Source organism: Bradysia coprophila (genome assembly GCF_014529535.1).
Source record: "Bradysia coprophila strain Holo2 chromosome X unlocalized genomic scaffold, BU_Bcop_v1 contig_117, whole genome shotgun sequence".
NCBI classification, from domain to species: Eukaryota; Metazoa; Arthropoda; class Insecta; order Diptera; family Sciaridae; genus Bradysia; species Bradysia coprophila.
In genome coordinates this window covers 110,702-135,751 of record NW_023503292.1, presented here as the reverse complement: position 1 = coordinate 135,751, position 25,050 = coordinate 110,702, and the positions used below count along the sequence as shown (strand labels likewise).

The window sequence follows — 25,050 nt, the reverse complement described above, 5'->3', positions numbered from 1 at the left end:
GATTTTTGATTTGTGGCGATGAATGGTTAATCTAACCTCGCACTTATGAAAAACGCTTCGTTCACCTAAGTCTGGCTGCAAAACTCTGTTTTTTGTTGGTAACCCTTAAAACTTAACTAGGCCGATTGTAGCCGCAATAAATTTATTTGTTCAACGAGGGAAGAAAAGTTAGAAAGTTCAAGTTACCCGAGAAAACGCAATTTCCAAGTTTTTTCCGAGGTGAACACATCGTTTCTCACAATAAAGGCTTCCAAAGGCAGTGGGGAGAAAATGAAGATTATCTTGTCTGCGTTGTGAAAAATTCGTTGAAGCTGCCTGAGAGCCCGAACTACGAATATCTATCGACATTTTCGATCAATAGTATGCCCTAAAACAGTATAAAAACGTGGGTCCACCATTTCTACTAGCAATGCAGATTAGTCTAATCAATAACCTTAAAAAAAAGCACGAAGTGAAATCCGCGATTCTTTATTAAAAATGATTAAAAATTCAAAGGCTCTACCAACTAAAGTCTGTAAAGACAAATGAAATGTTAAACGACAGTCGTCAGTCGTCAACAATTTCAAAACTTTCATCCGTTTCAGTCGGTTGACTCTCGCTACGAACAAATTCATCACCTTCGCTGTCGTCTATGTTACAACTGTTGTGTTCCGATTCGTACATGTCGTCGGTGTTCTTCTGAAAGTATGTGAACACTTTCCACGCTGCCAACGGCGGTATATTGTAGATCGGATGTGTGGGCATCACTTCGTTTTCCGGCGGTCCAATGACGAATGGAAACATATCAATTTTACAGTGCTGCGATATGGACACACCGCTCAGCGTATAACACGTGTGATAGAAGTCTGGCGGCCTGGTATCAATAAGGGAAACCGACAATTTGCTAGTCGTTTAAGCGAGTGACTATTGATGAACTACTTACTTGCCAGGCTTGTCTAAAAGGCCACCTTCGGGTCGTTGACAACAAATTAAAACATATTCTTGGAGAGCACGTCTATCGAAAATCGGTCGTTCAATTAGATCGCCCAGGAACGGCTCTGTAAATTAAAGTACGGTTTAAACGGGAAACGATGGACGTCCGTATTCGCTAACCGTTTATTTGCAGGAGGACTTGGATAATTGGTATGGATGCACCCTGCCAGAAACTGTAACAACCGTCAACCAATTTATTCGTTCGACCTTGAAATCCGCCTTCATAACGCATCTGGCGATTCACGGCCCATTTCTGAAAGTCGACAAGTGGAAATGGTTTTTCGAATGGTCGAAACGTTTACGATCATCATCATCGCATTACCAGTAACGATTTTAGATTTAACTTTCCAGTCGATCCGAGCAATGTTAGTGCGGCAATTCCACAGAATGCGTAGCCACCGTGTGCTTCGAGATCGGGTGCACCACCGATACCACCTTCATACGTCTGGCAACTGACTATCCATTCGACGGTATTTTCGAAGATCTCGTCTATGTCTCTCTTTGAAAAGTTTGCTAATTTTGCTGCAGTTATTGCACAGTAACAGCCACGCACATCAATTTCGCCACCGACATGCATGCGAAACGCTCCGTTCGGTTCATGAACACTGATTAAGAACTTCTTTAAGCTCGGCCTGCAATAACAACGACAATGTTCAGGCTCTGGAACAGACAATAATACACGAAAACGGGCTGGAGCTATTGAATGGGGGAAGCGAAGACAGGCATAAGACAGATTTAAAAGACCCATACAAAGCCGGACTTGCAAATTTTACCAGAGAAACGTTCGTAGTTTACCTATCAAGTGCTTTGTACGCCTTTTCGGTTCCGATAATACACAGACTGTTAACAGCTGCGTAAGTTGGTGCTAGATGTGGAGCCTGACCAGGACCACCGCCAAAACCACCATCCGGCGATCGACATTTGACCAAAAAATCAACAATTTGGTCGAGCAGCACCTCACTGAAACTGTGATTGAGTAAATGGGCCGCATTCAAAATCCAATACACTATCCACGGCCGACTACTGTCCAAACACTCGTACGCTGTGCTAAGGTGTCGGATGCCCGATTCCAGGAACCGAATGTGTTCATTTCGATGGATCTGCGGTAGTGTCGGTTCCAGGCAAATCAACTGTTCCAGTCGCTCAAAGCAACGGCTAATCAGTCGCTCTGTTTTGATCTGAACGGGAAATTGTTGTGAATGAACCGAATTGTCCGGTGTGTTCGGCAAAATCAGAAAACAAACAGTTACCTGTTCCGTTGAAGTTGGTGTCGACACCCTTTCCTCATCGAATTTCTCGTTCCTTAGAGCGGAATAATCGCGAAGATTACTGGGATGATCCATGTGAGCGTTCTGTTTTCAATTCGACTATTCAATTGAAATGCATGTCGACAAAGACTGAGGAAAATCGTCGTACAACGCTGAATATTAATCGAAAGAAATATTGAAATTACGTAGATATATTCTCAGAGAGGTTACAAATATTAAATTATGAGTGATAATGATACGAGAGCGACATCTACTGCAACCAACTCAAACCACTACATTGTCATTGTCATATGTTTTTTCGCATTCTTTTCTCATTGAAGCAGATGTGTCAGCGGCCGGCCAAGTTGACCGTACAGAGGTAGTATAGAGGAGACTCAGAAACTGGTCAACACAGGGTATGGTCGAATGTCAAACTTTGTATGCAGCGGAGGACACAGCAATTTCATAGAAACAAACTCACCTCCCATGAGAGTTGAGTTTGTTTATATGAAATCGCTATGTCCTCCGGTTTGTATGAACGAACAGACCATACCTGGTTTATACTTCCATTGCTTGAGAGCAATGTTAAAATGAGAGAAGAAACATGTGCTTGAATTCGAACACAAACACACAATTCGGTGTGATCGCTGTAAAAAAAAACGATTATAAAATACGTGCTGTCACCCTGACGAAGTTTGTGTTGGAATTCGAGCTGGAACACTCTGTACAACATTTTTATTTCGAAAAGGCGAACTTTAAGTTTATTTTCATTCAAAGTGGTTGACATTGCCCTCAAGGCCAAGGCTGTATACTTTGGGGAGGTCACGCAGATCGCCATTTTTTTAGATGGAACACACCTTTTCCATACAAACAAATTCACCAAAATGTTAATTACAAACGAAGAAGACATATTGAATGAAAATTTTTTGTATGAAACGTGGTGTGTACGCCGCGTATCTGCATCTGCATCTCCCCTGAGTATACAGCCTTGCTCAAGGCCAGTTAAATTTAATTGATCTTCACTCTACGTTAACACAATGCACACTTAAGGGCGCGTATAGTAATTCTTCGTTGAGTTTAACCAGTGAATTTTGACAACTTTTTAACTTATGAGGGTGGACCTGTCAAAATTTTCACAAGACATTACTGCATGCGTTAGAAAAATGACTAGTTTATATTTACTTGGAACAAACCTATTATCTCCGCCACTATCCAACCGGTTACAATCTGCTTACCCATCTACCGTTCGTTCGACTATGCTCCAACTTCAATTGACTGCTCACACACAAACACGACTGAACGATTTTCAAAATATTTTCCTATCCGTATAGAATAAGATTCACCCATACCAGTGCAGTCATTGTCACAAAGATATTTTTCCAAAATCAAGCTGATGTAATTTTTAGTAGTCATTTAGAAGGAATCTAGTGAGTGCATAAGTAATTTTTTATAGAAGTTGGGCGATAAATTGCAATAAATCCAAACGGCATCCGGGTAAATATCCAATTAATTTGTTGTTTCCACCATCCTTTCGAATTTTGACCAGTCTTTTAAATGAAAATGTGTAATTGTATAATTGTAAACTAAGTTAATATAGTGCGTACAGTAGTTTCGTATTGGCTTCAACGACGGCCATTTTGATTGGGAAAAATTGTGAAAAAATATTAAAATTCGAGAATTTTTTTTTATGATCAACATTCAACAAATATAATTCGAACCAAGGCCAAATAAAACGAAACATTTTTGACATTAAAATTCATGGCTTTAATTGTCATTAAAATGAAATGATGAATGGGTCATCGAAGTGCCTATTATAAGAATTCGAAACTGTTTTATAACAACAAATGATTTCATTCGCCTTTTTGTTTGACTAACCTAAATCTCTTTATGTGAATCGAACCATTCAGTTTTCGTTCAATTCGAATTTCGAATATTGTCCCTAAAGCGTTCAAATAATTATTGTAAATTTCGGGTTCGGATATGTTACGTGATTTTTTCTAGAAATTTTGCCTGTTGTTGATCATGTTCGAACATGATCACCCCAAAAAAAAATTATATTTTCTTTGTACACTCATATCCATAGCTCTATGTGAATCTATACGCATATCTCGCTCTCACCTGTTACGATGCAATGTTCTCTTTTTCGCTTGCCTCGACCCAACTTATTCGAAATAAATATTACTTCGTTGTGTACCAATCGTCATACATAAAACGTCAGTACATACACTATATACGCAAGTTCATCGTATATTTAAGTGGGTAGAGTTGAACTACACAACACAAAGAAAATAGTTATTTACGCAAAAGTCGGACAGTAATTTCGTTTTCGTTTTTTTTATGAGTTATTGGAGTTTGCTACCCGAGCGTGGTATACAGTCACATAGGTCTAAGGTCACACAGGTTATTAGTTGTGTGTAGAACACTTCAATACCCAATCTTAATTTTTCCAGTTTATGTTTTGGGCTTGATGCGAAAAAAACAGATTTCGCTACTAAGATATGGAAACAGCTTTTTCTTCTATTACAGCATATTACCGTATTTTTAACGATACTTATTTTCCACAGTTTTATTAGATAAGACTCATTTCAGTTTGTACAAAAAAAAAGTTGGTTAGATTCTGTTCACTATCTTGAACATAATATTTCTTGACTTGAAATTATATTGTAATAATATGCGAGAGTTAGTTGAACATTTATGTATACAATACACAAAAAGAAAAAAAAACGGCGAGTACGAGAGATTCAGAAATGGTAAATAAAATGTTTACAGTAAACTGAAAATGTAAAATGATTACAAATGCAAATAAATTTCAAATTTGAATTAGAAATTTCACATAATAATACGAAACAAACACACCCGATATGATGGTTGTAAATGCGAAAGTTTTTTTGTCTCCATTTTACCATTTTTTGATGGTAAAAATCGCCTAATTAAAGTTTCTATTTACGATACACTCGTCTCATAAAGTGACATTGTCTCATTATTTAAGCTGACATTTTACAAATGGTCGATCGAGAGCTTGGCGAATTGTTTATTTTATCGTCAATAATAGTGAGGTTCAGTAGCTCAGTTTTCACTCAAATTTCATCTTGTACTGAGAGTTTCAAATCGGTGCAGGACCTGCCATTGAAAAATATTTCACTAAATTACACCATATTTCACAAAGTTTAGTGAAATTCGTTGAAAGTTAGCGAAATAATTCTCAAAATCAGGTCCTCTGAGTCGGTGTACTCCTTTTACAGATTCTATTCGTCAGATGCATTCTGAAGTACAAACTACGAATATTCTGATCCTACTGATCCTACTCTCAGTCAAAATTGTGTCAAAATTTGGAATCTCACGAAAATAAACTCTTATAATGGGCGACCCTTCAAATCCTCCAATCTAACGAAGAATCCGATTCAATGGATTGTTAACCAACTCGTAACGTAATATGCTGATACAGTAGTAATTCCTTTTTGCATGACGAACACATATGTGCAGTGTTATGGATGCATCCAAACCTGGAACGTTTATGCCGTTCCAATTCATATTTTCCGCGAAATTTTTTGGCACATACGGTGCATTCGTACTTCTTTTCCATGTTACGACTTGACGTTTAATACTATCACATTAAATTTGTGAAACAAAAAAAAACAAATTTTACTTATAACAGACATCGATATTCAGAATACTCGTTTCCTTAAAGAGAGACAATTTGAAATCCGCAAAAAATGTTTTCCCGTTTCCATTAAACAACAAAAGCGTGAACAACTCAAAAATTTAAACGATACGAAAACGAAATTGCAAAAATGTCTTCGATATGGCTTTCTTACCACTTTCGACAGGCATGTTAACCGATTTCTCTGTTAAATTTTCTGAGTCTCAAATTTCCCAATAATTGCGCAATGTTACTCATAAAATGCAGTCATTGTGTTTCTAATTAGAAATTATTGTTTTTCGTATTTGACGAATTTTTTGTTTGTTTTTCAGATGAAATGAAGCATTGATACACATTGATAAAGATCTTTGCAGGAAAATAATTTTTTGTGCGTAGATCCGGTAGGATCGTATTATGCGGGATTGCTTCATACAATCAGTACGTAACATTCTTAATGTTTTCATCAAAAAAAATGTCCTAGAACGCAACGTTACCCAATTTTCGTTTGTGCATAAAAACCTTTGTAATGCAGAGCCCGATACACAGTTTTTCCATTGAATAAATTCAATCGAAAAAATCACAGCCCAAAAATATAAAATTTTATGTCGCGAGATGTATGTCGACTGCGCGACGCGAATTTGTGATGTCACACAATGTCTTTGTTATAAAAAAAAAACAAATAAATTTATAAATGCAACATTCAATTGGGTGGGGGACCCCCAGGTGTATATAGCTGTTTATACTATTATTTTGTGTTCACGAGTTCAACCATAAAAAAAAATGTTTTTCTTCCATTAATAAAATATGCAACCCCTTGCAGCACACAGCATATATCACCATATACAAATGTGTTTTCTTCTTCTCTTTGTTGCATTTGCCAGTTGTGTATATTGCCACATAAAACGTAAAATATATCAGTAGCGTTCAGCTGTCGAATTGTATTCCCCCTTTAACTTTATACTAGTTCGGTTGTGGCTCTGCAGAAACATTTTTAGTTTATTTTTTGTTGTTGTTATTCGATCAGTGTGATGCAATGCTATTTTACTTGGACAATTGTAAAAGTGTAACTATGACCAAGTTGAGACCAGTAAAGCGATATTTTTATCCCGAATTTCAACGAACTTTATCGAGTAGGTTTGCATTTTACCGTTAAAATGATAATTTAGTGGATCGAAAATTATGTTTACGTTTTTTGTGCTTAAAAAACGCCTAACATTCAATGGAGTTTCGTTTTCGTGTTTATCAAAAATGAAACACTGGAAGGCTGCATGTTCCGTGTGTAGTTTATTTACCTCAACAAACATTATTTTTCTATTTTGTTATCTTTTATTACTCAAAGTCTGTAACGTTTTTTTTTTGTTTTTTTGTTCGAAGATAAACATTTTCACTTGATAAACATTTCCAAAATTAAAATTATAAAAAAAATCGTCTCCAACTTAAATTACGTAACTTGTTCGTAAGGACAGCTTGTGATGCCGGAAATTATAAAATCAAAAAAATGTAAAAATTTTGTTCGTCTGTTGCATTTGTCAATAACATTTTTTTTCGGACTCCTCATAGTCAACAAAATCAAAATATTTTAACATTTTTTGAATGTTTTTTGCGCGAGGTTTCTTGAAGGATAAAATCATCAATAATTTACTTTCAAAATTATTATGTCGCGTTCACTGTTCAGCACCTTTTGCTGCGTTTATTTACCATATTATCACCTCTTTTTATAGAAAAAAAAATGTTTTGGGTCGCTAAACAACTTGTGCCAATGCCATGTTTACGCACACCACAACTAAGAGAGTTTAAAATCGATAAACAAAGCAATTATATCGTGAAAAATTTATAAATAATTTCGCTTCAGCTTGTATGAATTCAATGAAAATCTACGTTCCTTCAGCAGTTTTAGTCAAGTGGTATCGAGAACAGGGCTTATTATTTGTTCATTTTAATTCTGAAAATTCGAAATCTTAAAAAAAAATTGTCAAAATTGTCTGGAATTTTTCCGAATAACATCAGTCATGCAATGCGGGGCCTATTATCTTTAGGAATTTATTTCTGTTTAAACATTCAAAAAGTTAGGAATTTTCAGAATTATTTTAAAGAATTTTATAGAATTCTATTTGTAAAAATTGGTCCTGTGTGTGGTCGAGAAGGGCACTTCTATTTTTTATGATAAATTGCCTGACAATTAAGAATAAAACGTCTTGTATTCATGTCAGGCTTATTATTGGCAATGTTAACTCTGAAAATTTGGACCAATTCCGAATGATTCTGAATAAATTCCGAAAAAAATGTCCGAATTTTTTAGGAATTATATCTCAATTATTGAAAACTTTATGAATTTTCAGAATTAACAAGCCCTGCTTTCATCTACCCTCAATGTCCTCCACATTCCATCAAACAAAAATATATTTGCTGTTTGTCTTAGCAAAATATTTTTGTTTACGAGCTCGAAAACGTTATATTGACTCTGATCATCCGAAAAAAATGGATGAATCGGTTTCTTCTTCTTCTTTTTCGTCGATCTATTATAACCACATTTATTGATACAATTGCAAGAAAATGGTCGTGTTATAAAGTCTGGTATTGTCTGAAAAAACTACGAAATTTTTATTTTTCTCATTCCGTCGTCATCGTTGCGTCGTTTTTGTCGAGTGTTTTTGTTTAGATAATATTGAGATATTTTCTGTTAATTCAACTTGGATTGTCAATAAAAAAAACAATTTTTTATTTACCTTCTCTGCTATCTTAACCTCTTTTCTCGGTCCTTACATCGTATTGGACATGAATTGACTTTTTTTTTGGATCTAATCTAGCTTCCATTGCATTCACTTAGTTGGAAACTGAACTGTTTCAAATTTTTCGTCTCTTTTCGACCTTAAGCAATGTGAGGTCAATCTGCCTTTCAATAGAACTAACATCCAAACTGTATTTCATGTCAATCTCGATCCAAAACTGTACATAACTTTAAAATAAAATCGATGGGTTCTATCAATTGTCGAAACTTTGAGCTCATTCCGATTGGATTTGTTGAAAGTTTTAAAAATAAACTTCGCGGTTGCGGTGTATTAATCCGCCCAATGTAATCATGCTGAAAGTCAGACTTTAAGTCGACGGTATCAAATCGCTCAATTATCTGTAATATAAATAGCTTTTTGCTATAAATTATCAGAATGCATCAAACAATACGTTTATCTCTTACAGTCAGTCATTCAATTTGCCATTGTGCATTATAGCACAAAGTTTTCAATTCCGATTTGACCTTGAAAACAGTTCAATTTAATTTAATTTCTTGTGATTGTGGACATTTTGCACTTTGTAAGTACTTCGTTTCATTGTTGTTGAAACGAAAGTTTGGATTGAATTGAAAGATTTTAATGATGGTCAACTCGTTGCACTTTACGCATTAGTGCACATTGATTTCGTTTAGTTTTAAATTAGTTTATTATGATGTGTTTGGCTGCAAAACCTCTCCTTTGCCTCCAGCTGCAACCGTCACACTGTCCAACTAAAAGAATCTCCAAACCAGGTGTACTATATTACATCTGATCGCTAGAATCTGATCATCAGATGTCTACTTTCTTGGATGACATCTCGGAATTAAATGGCCACACCTTTCGCTCATTTCAATTGTAATTATTTGCCCGAATTGATTTTTTTGGAAGAATAACATTCATTGTTCTTTCCGTCGCTCAATGCGGGCTTACATAAAGCACTACACCCATGGTTAATCTTTGACCTAAGCACATCAATCTTATGTCAATTTCACAATTGGGGACAATCTTACTGGCCATTTAGAGAGCAATGTAAATGTGACAGATGCGAAATTACAACTCGAATTTTCAATCATAATTTGCAATTTGTGAATGAAATTCGGAGTTGTAACTCAGCAGTTAGTAATACAGTGTTTACTGGCAGAGAGAGATTTCGGCTCAGTTAAACTCAACTGACCTCGAGTGCAATGCCAAAATGACAGAATGATACACACACCGAATTCATACTTTGATTCGAACTTCGAATATCGATTTCATTCATAAAATTTTGACATTATTCGATGAGCAGTTAAATTGAATTGATTTTTGCTCTCCGTTAACACTGTATAGTCTGTTATGATGAGAGAGAAGGCAATATGATTTGGACCAGTTATTCTAACTGGTCTTTGGTGATGTGTCAAAATTTTTATGAAAACAATCATTGAGAAGTATCGTTCATGTCAAATTATAACTGGTGTGCTTTATAGAAAGATTGACGTTTTTCTTTTCGTATCCACTTCTCTTGTAAGATGATACGTAAGATTTCCGGATGTCAACTTGTTGCACTATTTTACTGTGTACAGATTTGTGTCTTTCCATATTCGGCATAGTTGATGGGGCATTTTCCCGTAATCTGTCCGATACACTGCACGCCGGCTACAAACTTTTCATTTATTATTTTTAGATCGTTTTGTATAACACTGCTAATTATTTTGATCATTTTTAATTTTACATTTTTTTTTAATCGCCAATTTATCTTTTACAGATACAGAAAAAGTATAAAACATAATTTTACTTGAAATTGATAAAATTGATTTAAAGCCGTGTGTAAGGCTTACCATAAAAATCAGTACTAAGGCTAAATAATTTTTCGAAATTCATTCGGCCAATTTGTACTGAATATCAATTGCGTATTTGGGTTTTAGAAACACAATAAAATAAACAAACAAAAAAAATTGTACGAAGGTTTATAACAATTTGGCATCCATTTTGATTATATAACCAGTGTGTACAATAAACTTGGGTTTTCATCGAATTAACACGAATTCATTACAGAATTGTTCCGTCAATTCTGAAGTGGTTTCGATCGTTAAGGCCTACAATTCTTTTCTAAGAAGTGTATACATAGTACCTTCCTGGAATATAAACCAGTTTTCTGTTAAAAATCAAAATCGATCAAATTTCTCGACTCAATTTTCATTTCGTAATTTGACGAGCAAATTGTCGACTTGTGATTTAACGAAACGGTTTTCGAAACATTCTATTCGATAGGTACTAGGCCAGCCCTAACTATGTCTGTCCCTGTACGCTACTCTGCTACCTCTGGTATCCTTGACAACAACAACAGTATCGATGATCAAAGTGAGGCGCAAGAAGAGATGCGATTGCAGCGGATACCTATAGGGGTTCGGCTTGGGACGCCGGATGCTGCTGCCACAGTACCATTGGGCAATGCAGATGAAACTGCGTCTGAATTGCTTAATCCGTCTACTGAAGAACTATTTGCAAAGCTGAATGAAACTCTGATGTTGGAGATCAAATATCAGCCTTGCTTGTACTTGCCTCAAGAAGCACAGGTAAAGAACGATCACCATTTTTGTCCATTCGTTTGTACTAATTCAATTTTCCAATTTTTCCTTGGCCTTAGAATGGTGAAGTCACCATAGGTGCTAGAGATGGGGCCGCACACGTACTACGTTGCTTAAAAGTTTGGTACGATTTGCCGAGTGATGTTCTATTCGCAGCTATTAATTTAGTTGATCGATTTTTAACAAAAATGAAAGTACGTCCGAAACACATTGCATGTATCAGCGTCGGATCATTCCACTTGGCAATTCAACAATTAGGCTTACCACAAATTGATACCGAAGACTTAGTAGCAATTTCACAAGTAAGTTTTCACAACCTGTTTGATCGTCGAATGTTACTGACAAAAAAACTGTTCTTTACACCTATCAGTGTCGCTGTACATCTGGCGACTTGGAAAGAATGGCTGGAATAATAGCCAATAAGCTTGGTGTTCAATTAGATACGCCGCCAATAACATCTCTGTCCTGCCTTCGTTTATTTTATTACATTCTGAAGAATGCAGCCCATGAAATGGGCCTGGGACAATTCTACGACACCACAATGTCTTTACATGATTTGGAAATGCGATTGGAAATCTTAACGTGTGACGCCAAATGTGCCAGTATTCGTGCATCCGAATTGGCATTGGTGCTGATATGTACACAGCTAGACGTTAATGTTTCAAAATGTTTTGGTGAAATGTCCGAACAGATTCAAGGTCTTATCAATTATGCCATTGAAATGCAGAAATTTTGTCGGGTAAGTCAAAACCACATACATTCGCGAGAAATGTTTTATTTTTTGTTTTTTGTTTACCGTGTCGTCGCTATTCGATGTGTACACCCGTATCGGATAGACGCACGTCACCCATCGCATTAATTTACGCAGTTCGATGTGTTAATTTGAATTTGTTTTGTTTTTTTCCTTCTCTGTTTAGATTCCGGAAGGTTCATTGTTTGAAAGTCATTCGGTTGTTGTTGACATTTTATCGCGATACAATGCACAACACAAAATGCCATACAGACAACGGCTGGTATGGAAATTGTCATCTAGAACAATGAGACTGTTAAGACCGACCAACAAATTGACGTCATATTTACCAACAATTGTTGAACATAACAATCCGTCGACATCGAAGAACATACACCGATCGAGGTAATTATCAATTCGAAATTGTCACATCTATCTGTTGCCGTCTGTTTAGTGCGGCCAAATACGTTTCCAATTTGTTTGTGGCGCACTGGGGAGTAATTGTTAATCTCACTTTACCGCAGTTGTAATTTGGGTGACTTTTCGAACTCGAGAAACGTTTCAAGGTTCACTGATTAGGATTGTTAACACGCGCATTTGAATCAACTTTTCCCTCAGAAGAGGAAAAGACACAATTTTCATCTTTGAAAGCTAAGTGAAACGTGAAACAATAAATTTAACTCGCTACAACCCCTGGACAATCATTTTCCTACAAGTTTTTGCGAGTTAAATATATTGCGCAATGACTCGATGATTGTTTTGCCCGAATTGATTCTTTTGGAAGAATAACATTCATTGTTCTTTCCGTCGCTCAATGCGGGCTTACATAAAGCACTACACCCATGGTTAATCTTTGACCTAAGCACATCAATCTTATGTCAATTTCACAATTGGGGACAGTCTTAGTAATACAGTGTTTACGGACAGAGAGAGATTTCGGCTCAGTTAAACCTAACTGACCTCGACTTCGAATTTCGATTTCATTCATAAATTTTGACATTGCCTCGAGGACCAGTTAAATTGAACTGATTTTTTGCTCTCCGTTAATCCGTTAACACTGTATAACACTGTTATGATGATATAGAAGGTAATACAATTTCGACCAGTTATTTTAACTGGCCTTGGGGGAAAGATTAATGGCAATACGATAATTCGATGGTCGGAACGGAAGTGGTCCACAAAAAAATGTTTACTTCCCTAGATGCCAAAGATCGATTTTAAATTTTTGTAATCAAAATCGAAGAAGTAAAATTTTTGAATTCTCGTACCCTGACACATTTCGAACGAGTAATTAGACTCCATTTAACCTTAAAATTTTCAATTCGGAAAAACTTTGTCGAAAATGAGTTTTTGATGAATCGTTGAAGTTCGCCGAACATGAAAAATTGTAAACTCGAAAATTCTTAAATTTATAAAGATGGGCTCAAATTCTTGGAAATGTTTTATAGACAATACAAAACAAGGCATCAGAACAGTCGGAGCGTTTGCGTTGTACGACCCGTAATCCTATTTCGTCCGTAACCATAATACGTCCGTAGCCGTAATACGCCCGGAACCCTAATACGTCTACAACCCTCTAATGCGTCTGTTACCAAAATGCAAGTCAAGTTGGACATGGTCAAATTTACTGAAACTGTTCATTTTTAAAATTGCGCATAGCGCAATTACGAAAGCCCGTACGAAGTACCTCTCAAATAAAACCAACAATTTACGACATTATTTTAGAAATCCAAAATTTTTTGCCAACTTTCCATTGGGTATTCAATTACCTCTCAAATGAAACAAAAACTATCAAAATCGGTTGAGATTTACTCGATTTATGTGCAAAAAGCACTTAGGGCCGAGTAACGACCTTTGAGCCCTCCCAACAAGACCACGTTGCATCTAACCCAAAAACGATGTTCAGCAACTTTGTTCTACTCGTTAATACCTTTCATTCGATATATCACAAGCAGCCATTGTGCGCGTATTTCGGTAGATATCGTCGAAAGACTGAAAAACACCTATAGGGCCCTAGCTCTGGAAGGGCCGACCCTACCATGCCCATTTTCGAACTTGACCTTACTTTTGTCGATACCAATCGGGGAAAAAAAGAATTTTCAAAAAAAGTTGTGATTTACTCAAGCTAGAGGGGTCACAGACGGACGGACGGACATTTTTTTTATTGCGGATTCGTCATCTATTAACATAACCAAATGCTATGCCCTTACTGTCTGCTTCCAATTCGACGTGTTACAAACGGCATATTAATCTTATAAGCCCCCAGTACTTCGTACGGGGCTAAAAAAGATTCCTCTGAGGTCTTGAGTCTTTTGGTGACTCATTTATCTTTTATAGTGTAAGACAAATTAAGACGCCAATTAATTTTCTGTTATTTTCTGTTTTTACAGGACCGGTAGTGTAAGTTCTGAAGAGGGAGAAGATTGGCCCACATCGCCAGTCGTGCCTGTGTATGAACAGTGTTAATATTTATTTTTATACGTGCATTTCCTTAATTTAAAGTCAGAAAAAAAGCAACAACAAAAAACGATTAAAACCGTCAACGTAGTTCGTGTTTAAAACAAAAGAAAAAAAATGAAAAAGTTTGCAAAAAAAAGTGGTTAAATGTCTAGAAAAAAATAAAAATAACATAAAAAAGACTATAAAAAATATAAAAAAAAATCAAAAAAGATTTATAAAAAGTACAAAATAATTTAAAAATATATCACAAAAAAATTATTTAGATGTTAAGAAAATCTGACATAAACATTAAAAATAACATTAACTAACTCATTCAATGGAGAGAATATAGAAAATTTGCTTAGATTTTTGGTAAACAAGAACATTACAACAAAAAAGAAAAGTAAAAAAAAAAACAAAAAAAAAATCTAAAAAAACAAAACCCAAACCCAGTAGATGTTTGTTGTCTGGCGTAAACAATAAAAAAAACTTTTTGTCATTTAATTTATATTTACTTAAAAATTTGTAATCAGTCTTTAATTAATTTAAATAGATGAATCGTCTCATGTCGTAGTGATTGATTTTTATTTGTGTTCTTCGGGACGTTTCAATGAAGCATTCAAAATATTTAAAAAAAGAAAAGAAATAATTTACAAAAACTAATTGTGAAATGAATGTATCGTATACTCCGTTTAAATATGTAAATAAATTATCAAAAGCAAAACAACAATTAAATAAAATCCAATAAACAGCAAACAAACAAAAACAATCGTCGTATTTATGTACTATTATCAAAAACTAAGTTTACTTTCTTTATCTTTAAACAAACAAACAAAAAAAAATTATGCTAATTTTGTGATTGAATTATTTTTGAAAAATAAAAAATGAAGAAAAATGTTGCAGTAAAAAAACGGAAAAAACTTTATTTAATTCGAAGAAAAATATTTAAGAAAAAATTATTTTTTTTTTGTGGTGGAGACCGGATATAAAAACTTCATCGATAAGGAAGAAAAAAAAATTAAAAAAAAAATAAATTTTTCAACAATTCGTAAATTTGACTTTTAATATTATCCCTTGCAAAATCAGATCAGGGGACATAATTTAGTGTCTTTCCGTCTTGTTTATCGACCAATCTTTGCTTATAAAAAAATAAAATCAGATTAAAATGATCTCTCTTTCCAACGTATAGATTTTTCACACTTCGTCTCGTATCATTTTTATTTAAATTAACTGTACAAACCGAACCTTAAATGTATTTTTAAAAAAATCTATTTTTACGAAACAAAGAAAACAAAAATTGAAGAAAAACTATTTATTTATGAAAACTAAAAACTAATAAAAACGAAATCAATTTCAAGTCATTATCAGGTTGCAATATCATTCAATTTTTATTTCCTTAGTTTAAATTCAATTATAATTTATAGAAAGTGCTCTTTGTATAATTTACAATTTTTTTTAAATAAAAGCGTGATGATTGTATTCCGAATACAATGTTGAAGATGAATTTGTAATAAAAATCGGGAACTACCTTTGCACGTAGAATGAAATCGTATGTGAAGCGCAATTATTTTTTTATCGATTAAATTACTAATTATTTTTGTAAAATAAAATAATTTTTAATTTAAAATTTTCTGGTTTGTTTTACTTTTCCGTTTATTGATTCTTCTGTTTCTCTTCTGGCCATTCGGTGTCTATTTTCGATTTCTGTTTGGATTGGAGAGCTAGGTTACAAAGGCAATCTGTTAGGTATGCTCTTCTTCAATCCATGGATTTTACATGCCACATGCGTCGAACACCTTACTTTTCATGTTTAAGCACTACACTCTCAACGTCCTCAGAAAAATCAATCACATAAATCGGTATAAAAATAATGAAAAATCTCGTCATCGTGTGTTGCGCCTCGGAAATTTTGATTTCAAGACGCTACAATTTCTGATACAAAAAACCATCTCAACGGTTGTCCTGAATGATTATCCACAACTCTTGGCTCATAGAGAAATGGTACTGTCACCGTAAATTCTTAGCATCCCTATAGTAATTAACGTTGACTGATGAATACAATGTCAATGCAATCACTTAATCGGATTGTCAATCTGCTCATGTCATCATGATTCACTAATGACGTGAGTTAGTACCTGTGCATCATCAGAGCAGAGCGTAAACGGTTCAAACACTTTTAGTGGAATAAAAGGGAACCGCTTAGATCTTAATATTCAGATCATTTTTTTTAACAGGTAGTTTTTACGGCAAATGCAGAGAGGCAAAAGGTAAAAAAGTCAATCAAACAATGTCATTTGCCCTCTTACGCAGGGATCTTAAGAAAGACAATCAACAGATATGTCTTTCAGAATAGAAATATGCGCTTACTGCAAGGATTACTTTTTCCTAATATTTTTCTAGTGTCTCAAAAAGAAGATAATACATGAAATGACTAGTGGTTAGTAGACAATTTCCTGTGTACTAAAACTTTATATGAAAAATATCCAACGAACCGATCACACTTGGGTGCCAGCTGGTTTCGTTTAGAAGCTGTGTACATTTAACATTCTATTATAAGACTATTATAAGTCGAGAAGTCAGAATGATCGATTGATGGTCTACGGGTTGCAAGGTTAAGGCTAAAAGTATAAAAATTGTAGGAACCGACGTTTTTGCATTTAATGTCCCAACGATCTGCATAATCACCACAACAGTTTATGCACCCATACCGAATAGTACCTCTTCTTTCAATATATTATACATTGACATGTTAAACCGGTTGTCTCACATCACGCATGCGCGCTAATGAAGTAAGTTCCCATCAAAATTTGGAATTCAAAATTTAATTGCTGTTGCGCTATACAAAGCAGCTGCGCGAACGCCTCTATGGGACAAGTGGGTTGGCCTGCGACTGCGACTTCTTTTCATGTGAACCAACTTCACATTTGTCATTACAGAACAAATGTCACTATATGACATTGGGTCACATGAAAATAAGCGCAGTGACAGTAGTAATTTTATGACAAAATGTTCTAAAATATGGGGAAAGTCTATTATATAAACATCATTCTCTTATGATACACACTTCCACATAATTATGGTATATTACACATAGGTATATAACTGGCCAAAGGTGTATAGCTGGCCAAAACTGTATAACTGGCCAAAGCTGTATAACAGGCCAAGGTTATAAAACTGGCCAATGTTATATAACTGGCCAAGGTTATATAACTGACCAATGTTATATAACTGGCCAAGGTTATATAATAATAATAATTTTATTGTCTACTATGTCCTAGCCGACAAAAATACATAAATAAAATACAAAATACAAAAATATCACATTATCATATGAAAAGAAAACAGTCGTCCGGTAGACGAATGAAAAAATAAACACCGAAAAATCGTTGAAAAATAAGATGCAAAATAAAAACCAAAAACCACTGCCGGAGCGAGGATGCAAAAAATGAACACAACGATAAGTTGACAAGTCAAAAAAAAAAAAAAAAACAAGAAAAAATATCACAAAAACAAAAGTAAAAAATCGATTTAAAATCAAAAGCCTCTAGCAAGTCGCAAATGAGCCAAATACCGATTCATCAAGTTCAGAAACAAAGTGGCGGAATTCGCTGGATGGTAACGTCGGGTCTACGTGATTCGCCGCCAAATTGAATAGGCGGCAAGCGAAGTTGAATGGTGAATAGGTCTGGTATTCTCGTCTGTACGTACCGATTCGAATCAAGGATGAATGTCGTAGAGCTCTAGTTCCATCATTCAAGACAATTCTGTCGCGTTAGTTCGCCGTCTAACTAATGACTGCAGGTTCAATTCGGTGCACCTGTCGACATATGGGCGGAGGCGGTAACTTCCATCGTTCGGGTCAACCTGACGATCACGGTTCGCGTATAGTACAAACTGTCTTTGAACACTTTCAAGTGTCTGAACGTGCGCATCATGACGAGGTGTCCAGATAGGAGAAGCGAATTCAAGATGTGAGCGGACAACCGAATTGTATAACATCTTTGCTGTGTCGACATCAAATCGGCCGTAGCACTGACGTTTTACGAATGATAACATCGAGTGCCCTTTCTTCGAAGCGAGCTCGAAGTGCATGTTGAACGTGAATTTGTCATCGTACGGTATGCCAAGATCTTTGATGTTGTTAACACGTTCAATAGGTTTGCCGTTCATGTGATATTCGGCCAAAATTGGCGATTGTCGGCGAGAGATGGCCATCACCTTGCATTTACCTTCGTTCAATTCAAAACCGTTCCGGCAGCACCAATCTTTGAACTTATTTATCGACTCCTGGAGCATGTGAGTATCGGCAATATCGGATATGTTGTTGTGGGTGATCTTCTTATCATCAGCAAAATTCAGTCCTTTGGTTTCGACAAGTGTATCGTCCGATTCGTTGAAAAACACCAGGAAAAACGTTGGACCAACAATCGAGCCTTGACCTACTCCGGAGTGCACTTCGATTGTGATAGACAGTTATAACTGGCCAAGGTTATATAACTGGCCAAAGTTGTGTAATTGGCCAAGGTTATATAACTGGCCAAGGTTATATAACTGACCAAGGTTATATAACTGGCCAAGGTTATATAACTGACCAAGGTTATATAACTGGCCAAGGTTATATAACTGACCAAGGTTATATAACTGACCAAGGTTATATAACTGGCCAAGGTTATATAACTGGCCAAGGTTATAAAACTGGCCAATGTTATATAACTGGCCAAAGTTGTGTAATTGGCCAAGGTTATATAACTGGCCAAGGTTATATAACTGACCAAGGTTATATAACTGGCCAAGGTTATATAACTGGCCAAGGTTATATAACTGGCCAAGGTTATATAACTGGCCAAGGTTATATAACTGGCCAAGGTTATATAACTGGCCAAGGTTATAAAACTGGCCAATGTTATATAACTGGTCAAAGTTGTGTAACTGGTCAAGGTTAAATATCCTGCCAAAGTTGTATAACTGGTCAAAGTTGTGAAATAGGCTTGCATGACATTTTTTTAAATTTTCATTATTTTAAAGGTCTTTGATTACTTCCTGCAAAAATGAGAGGTGCGACTTCTTGAAGGTGTTTTTTTTAGGTAGCAAATCATCTAACATCTTTAAGGTTCTTTATAGCATTTCAGTAGGGGGGTGGTGAAAAGAAACCAACAACAAATTTATCAAAACAATCATCAAGGTACAATTTATTTCAATTTTGTTAACGAATTCCGCTTTCGAAAAAAAGACGGCAAATAATCGGGAAAATACTTTGGTCAGATTCAATTTTATCACAGAACTTTTAATCGCCTCATTTGTTCTACATCCACCCTCTATACGGCACAGTTCCTTCATTTGAATCGTTTTATACCTGGCAAATCCACATTACTGTACATTGCATAATTCACCCATTTATTGCTTTTCACATGAGTGTACTCCAGGCAAAAATTTGTTCGCCTTAAGTTAAATTCTTGAAATGTGTGCAGCAATAGTCTTTCCTCACGTTTCAGAAAACCCACCAACAGCTTCGTCTGTTTCACATCACCTTTGCAGATATACATCACCGCTTTGTACAGTACATCCATTGGAATGTAAAAGAATGGCGGATCGAACACAATCACTCTCCACATACTGCACTCCGGTTCGAGATCCGTATCAGTCGGAAATTGTAGGTCAAAGTATTGAAATTTCGGCAAATATTCGAATCGTTTGTCCACGTCGAGTAGACTAACTGCAACGCCATTTTCAATCCAAAACGAATGAGCTACAGTTGGTGTGCAGAGACAGAGACTGCTGTCGGCGTCGAATGTTGATTCTAAGGCCTGTTTAATTCCTTGTATTGTGTTATCGGTCCAAAAATATTGTTCTAGGTCCCGACGTTCCGAAAATCCATCGCTGCCATACATACTTCTTCCAACGAAGTTTCGATCTCTGTTATCTTTCGATTTTTTGTGTTTTCTCACTTTTGTACAATCCATTGTATGTGGTTGAGATACGGTCAAATTCATTATTAGTATTCAAAATTCACTTTATGAATTAAAATTTCCAATACAATAAGACAATAAACTTTGGTTAATAAATATAAAAATAGAAATACTATGTCTCGCACCACCAACCGCACACGAGTATACTATAAATCTGTTGTGCTCAACGTTTAAATATTTATAATCAAATTCATTGACAGTGGGAATTTCACAATATGATGTATATCATGTATATCCGAATGAAAAACCCACAGTTCACGTTAGTCGTAAGTATTTTTGTATACACAATATACTCTCAAAACATGAATTCGTTTGGATATCGAAGACGAATAGCGCCAGACATTTAAATAGTTCTTATCGTATAGCGTCTGTTGTTAGGTTTTGTGACTAGATTAAGCGACTCATTCTTTAAAGAGCCTAAAAGGTGATAATCCTTGAGTAGATAGTCACGAAGCAGCACATTCCTCTAACACCGCCAAAGACTGTCCCAAGCCAGTTTGAAAAAGAGTGGAGGGAATGAAGTTTAACGAGGACGTAGCAGTAGATAAGATAGGATTAGATAGATCAATCTTAAGGTTGAATGAATCGTGAGCTGGAAGCCGAAAGAATTGGGGTTAAGGGACCAACGTTGAGGTGAAACAACACGATCAGGAAGCCAAAGGATAGAACGATCCCAGAATTCTTATTAGCTACTAGGTTAAGCTTTTAAAGGACGAATAACCTTTTGCTCAGAAAGGTTCAAAAGAATGGGCAAAGCTTTATGGAAAAGAATGTTCAAAAAGAGTAACACTACCCCGTCGGGCACTGTGCACTTTGATAGGCACGGTGGTCCCGGAACGTGCAGAAATGTGCGGGTCAGAGCTCGAGGATTACCGGGGGCGAGCAAAGTAAAGCTTTCATACTCACCAACCCGCAGTAGCAAGCGTGGTGTTTTAATGCTAAAAACCTTCAAACGAAGCCATAACGAATTATACATTGCCACATATAATGCCAGAACATTGTCGTCAAGACAAAAAATGCAAGAAATGGAAGAAGAGCTAGAAAAGATAAAATGGGATGTTGTGGGAGTGAGCGAAGTGAGAAAACCTGGAGAGGAATGCCTGAAATTACAATCAGGGCATACATTCTTCTACCGAGGAAGTGACAGTCAGATACTGATGCACGGTGTCGGATTGTTCATAAACAAGCGGTGGTCGGATCGCATAATTCACACGAAAAGCATATCCGATCGAGTGATATACGTAAGCCTGAAGATAAATAACAGATACAGTGTCAAATTAATTCAGGTTTACGCACCCACGTCCACCCATGATGACGAAGAAGTAGAAAGATTCTATGAAGATGTCGAGAAAGCTCTGGACGAAAACCCTTCACATTACCAATATCTAATCGGTGATTTCAATGCGAAGCTGGGAAAACGAGAAGAAGACTCCGAAGTTTCTATTGGTAGTTTTAGCAACGACCAAAGAAATGAGCGTGGAAATACTCTACTCAACTTCCTACAGCAACACAATTTGTACGCAATGAATTCATTTTTTGCCGGAAAGCCTCAACGGAAATGGACTTGGGCTAGTGCAGATGGTGTAACGAAAAATGAGATCGATTACATCATAACTGGCTGTAAGTCAACCGTTAAGAACGTTACGGTCCTAAACAATTTTTCAACCGGTAGTGATCACCGAATGGTTCGTGCACGAGTCACGTTAAATACCAGATTTCAAAGATCACAACTAGTTCAGAAAAGTGAAAGGATTGACGTACAACGGCTTTACACACAAAATGAAGAATTTGCTACGAAAATGACTGCCGAATTAGATAACGTCAACAATCAATGTGAAACATTGGACGAATTGAATACCAAAATCGTCGATACAATAATGGGTTTCATGAAATCCAAATGCAAATCCGTCCAAGGGAAAGAATCAAAACTAAGCAGAGAAACATTAGACCTGATCGCAAGCAGAGCAGAGTTGGTAAAAAACGGAGGACGAGATTCGGTGGAATACCGGAACCTGTCTAAAAATATCAACAAAGCAAGGAGATCAGATGAAAGAAAATATAATGTCCAATTGGCTCAAAACATAATTGAAGCTAACTGCAATATGAAAGTCCTACGGAGAAAAATGACAAACGCCAAAAAAGAAATCTTCAAATTACGAGACAAAACAGGAACGATCCAAACGGATCGAAATGCGATATTAAACATTGCAACAGAATTTTATGAGAATTTGTTTTCTTCAGCAAGACAGAGCCCAACGGAAGAAACCGAAGATAGACCAATAATAAGAAACGTGGGATCGGAGGATATGCCCGACATAACTGTTGATGAAGTCAAAGCTGCAGTAGCCGAGATGAAAAACAAAAAGTCTCCCGGAGAAGATGGTGTTCCAGTGGAAGCCATTAAACTAGGTGGAGACTCATTATTAAAGACAATCACGGCTTTGTTTAATCAATGTCTCCAATGGGAAGAAGTACCAGAAGCCTGGGAAAATGCGGTAATTACATTGCTGCATAAAAAAGGAGACATAACAAAGCTGGAAAATTACCGACCCATAAGCCTATTGTCAACACTCTACAAGTTGTTTATGAAAATCATTACGAAGAGGAACACTAACAAGTTCGACTTCTACCAACCTGTTGAACAAGCTGCTTTCAGATCTGGTTTCAGCACAAACGACCATTTGCAGGTGATGAGAACGCTTATTGAGAAGTGTCGTGAATACAACATCGACATAGTCTTGCTATTCATAGACTTCGAAAAAGCTTTCGATTCAGTGGAAACATGGTCGATATTGGACGCATTAGACGAATGTAGAGTAGACTCAAGGTACTCCAACACAATTCGATATGTGTACAAAAATGCTACTTCATGTATAAAACTTCATAAGAGCACGGAGAAATTCAGAATCGGCCGAGGTGTAAGGCAGGGTGACACTATTTCACCGAAATTATTCACGGCGATTCTGCAGAGTATTTTTAGGAAGTTAAACTGGAGTAAAATGGGAATAAATATAAATGGAGAGTACCTGAGCAATCTCCGCTTCGCTGATGACATTGTACCGATAGCAGCGAATCTAGGTCAGGCTCAGCTTATGCTACAACAGTTAAGTGAAGAGGCGAGCAAAGTTGGCCTCAAGATGAACTTATCGAAAACAAAAGTCATGACCAACATCGGGGACGATAGAGAAATCAAAATTGGTGACACTGTCATTGAACGAGTCGACAGCTATGTATATCTAGGACATAAACTGAAGTTAGGTCTGGACAACCAAACTGCAGAAATAAGACGTAGGATTGGTCTTGCATGGGCAGCGTTCGGAAAACTCAGACTAATTTTCAAAAGCAGAATGAATAATAGTCTGAAACGCAAAGTTTTCGACACTTGTGTCCTTCCAGTGCTCACTTATGGAGCGGAAACGTTAACTTTAACGAAAGCATCCGAAGATAAATTGAGAGTGACACAAAGAGCCATGGAACGGAGTATGCTTGGAATAACACTCAGAGACAGAATGACGAATCAATGGATTCGACAACAAACCAGGGTCGTTGATGTCATGGAAAGAATAGCATCTCTGAAATGGAGCTGGGCGGGACATATTGCAAGAAGGACAGACGAACGTTGGACCAAAAAGATCATGAACTGGCGACCATATAAAAGACGAGCTATAGGTAGACCACCAGAGAGATGGACAAACGGAATTAAGAATATTGCAGGTACAAACTGGCAGCAAATGGCAATGGATCGTACGAAATGGAAAGAAGTTGGAGAGGCCTACATCCAGCAGTGGATATAAACAGGCTGAAAAAGAAGAAGAAGAAGAAGAGCACATTCCTCTGGCACGTAACTTCGTGGAAAGTCGGCAGAGCTTAAGATAAAGCCAGAAAACTCTGAAATACTGATCACTAATCAATCAGAACTACTTCTTTGAGATTCCGATGACTAAGAACATTACAGTAAAAACGTACGTCCAGGGCTTTTCTTCAACAACGCCTGAGCATGACTATTCAAAAAAGATAGGTAATGTGGCGGCAGTTAGAGACATTTCATTGCTACTTTCCCCTCGTCTTTACGTCAGCATTTGAGCATCTCTTACAATTTGAATCTTCTAATCCTTGAACAGAAATGTAGGAGAGTGGAAGTAGCTGTTCTTGGTCGGGTAAAATCAGAAGTACTTGAAAGTAGCTCTCGAATGACACATCATACACGGTGAGCTTCAAAAAAATTGTATTCGACCTCTTGTGCACAAGAAATGTTTTTCGTGGTTTTTATAGAGGGCGGCACCACGAGTAACAGTTGCTAGTTAGCCTGAGGTCTAAGCTTTACAGCGATACCAATCATGATACCAACAAACATCTTTTACGAAGCAAAGTGATTCTACTAGGTCGCTCTGAAAAACCACTAAAAACATTTCGTGTCCACGAGATGTCAAATAAATTTTTTTTGAAGCTCACCGTGCATGTGTTAAAACTGGATTTGAAATGGCCAGCGAAAATAGCTTCAAAATTGGTGAATTTTCCGGGACGCTTGGGGGAACTCTGATAACGACTCTACTCAGACTATACAAATCTTCCATGAAATATCGATATTGAGCCATCCGTTTCAGAACAAAAGGAATTTAATTTAAAAAGTTGTTTCTTCTGAGATATTCGATTTTTAGGGTTTTTTCAATGGCTTTTCTGGATGGAAAAACAATTTTCCATTTTCAAGGCATTTTTTTTCACAA

The 25,050-nt window shown here is 36.4% G+C and overlaps 2 protein-coding genes and 1 long non-coding RNA gene across 4 annotated transcripts; 1 reads left to right on the top strand and 2 right to left on the bottom strand.

Annotated features, from left to right (window-relative positions):
- Window positions 1-448: 448 nt before the first annotated feature.
- On the bottom strand, window positions 449-2,466 carry LOC119067009 (protein farnesyltransferase subunit beta). The gene is made up of 6 exons (XM_037169736.1): window positions 2,223-2,466; window positions 1,768-2,150; window positions 1,295-1,604; window positions 1,093-1,225; window positions 923-1,037; window positions 449-853 (listed from the first exon to the last, which is right to left on the bottom strand). The coding sequence occupies exons 1-6, from the start codon at window positions 2,313-2,315 to the stop codon at window positions 547-549; spliced, it is 1,341 nt and encodes a 446-aa protein (XP_037025631.1). The 5' UTR covers window positions 2,316-2,466; the 3' UTR covers window positions 449-546.
- Window positions 2,467-3,560: 1,094 nt separating this feature from the next.
- Window positions 3,561-15,192, top strand: LOC119067008 (cyclin G). Of its 2 annotated transcripts, none has more exons than XM_037169735.1 (6): window positions 3,561-3,713; window positions 10,875-11,179; window positions 11,251-11,493; window positions 11,562-11,930; window positions 12,109-12,326; window positions 14,312-15,192. In XM_037169735.1, the coding sequence occupies exons 2-6, from the start codon at window positions 10,895-10,897 to the stop codon at window positions 14,385-14,387; spliced, it is 1,191 nt and encodes a 396-aa protein (XP_037025630.1). In that variant the 5' UTR covers window positions 3,561-3,713; window positions 10,875-10,894; the 3' UTR covers window positions 14,388-15,192. The 2 variants fall into 2 exon arrangements, with proteins under 2 accessions (XP_037025630.1, XP_037025629.1); XM_037169734.1 differs by lacking the exon at window positions 3,561-3,713 and adding an exon at window positions 6,754-6,989.
- A 5,017-nt stretch (window positions 15,193-20,209) lies between these two features.
- LOC119067007 lies at window positions 20,210-20,521 on the bottom strand. Its single transcript, XR_005085838.1, has 2 exons — window positions 20,440-20,521; window positions 20,210-20,369 (listed from the first exon to the last, which is right to left on the bottom strand). It is a non-coding gene; the product is annotated as an uncharacterized LOC119067007 (long non-coding RNA).
- Window positions 20,522-25,050: the final 4,529 nt, after the last annotated feature.

Excerpts from the sequence above, each read along its gene's own strand:
- LOC119067009 (XM_037169736.1), bottom strand. The coding sequence starts at position 2,315 with ATGGATCATCCCAGTAATCTTCGCGATTATTCCGCTCTAAGGAACGAG. Across the intron at positions 2,151-2,222 it reads CACCAACTTCAACGGAACAG|ATCAAAACAGAGCGACTGAT; the intron begins GTAACTGTTTGT and ends TTTCCCGTTCAG. Across the intron at positions 1,226-1,294 it reads TAAATCTAAAATCGTTACTG|AAATGGGCCGTGAATCGCCA; the intron begins GTAATGCGATGA and ends GTCGACTTTCAG.
- LOC119067008 (XM_037169734.1), top strand. The coding sequence starts at position 6,893 with ATGCTATTTTACTTGGACAATTGTAAAAGTGTAACTATGACCAAGTTG. Across the intron at positions 6,990-10,874 it reads ATTTCAACGAACTTTATCGA|GTACTAGGCCAGCCCTAACT; the intron begins GTAGGTTTGCAT and ends TCTATTCGATAG. Across the intron at positions 11,494-11,561 it reads ACTTAGTAGCAATTTCACAA|TGTCGCTGTACATCTGGCGA; the intron begins GTAAGTTTTCAC and ends TACACCTATCAG.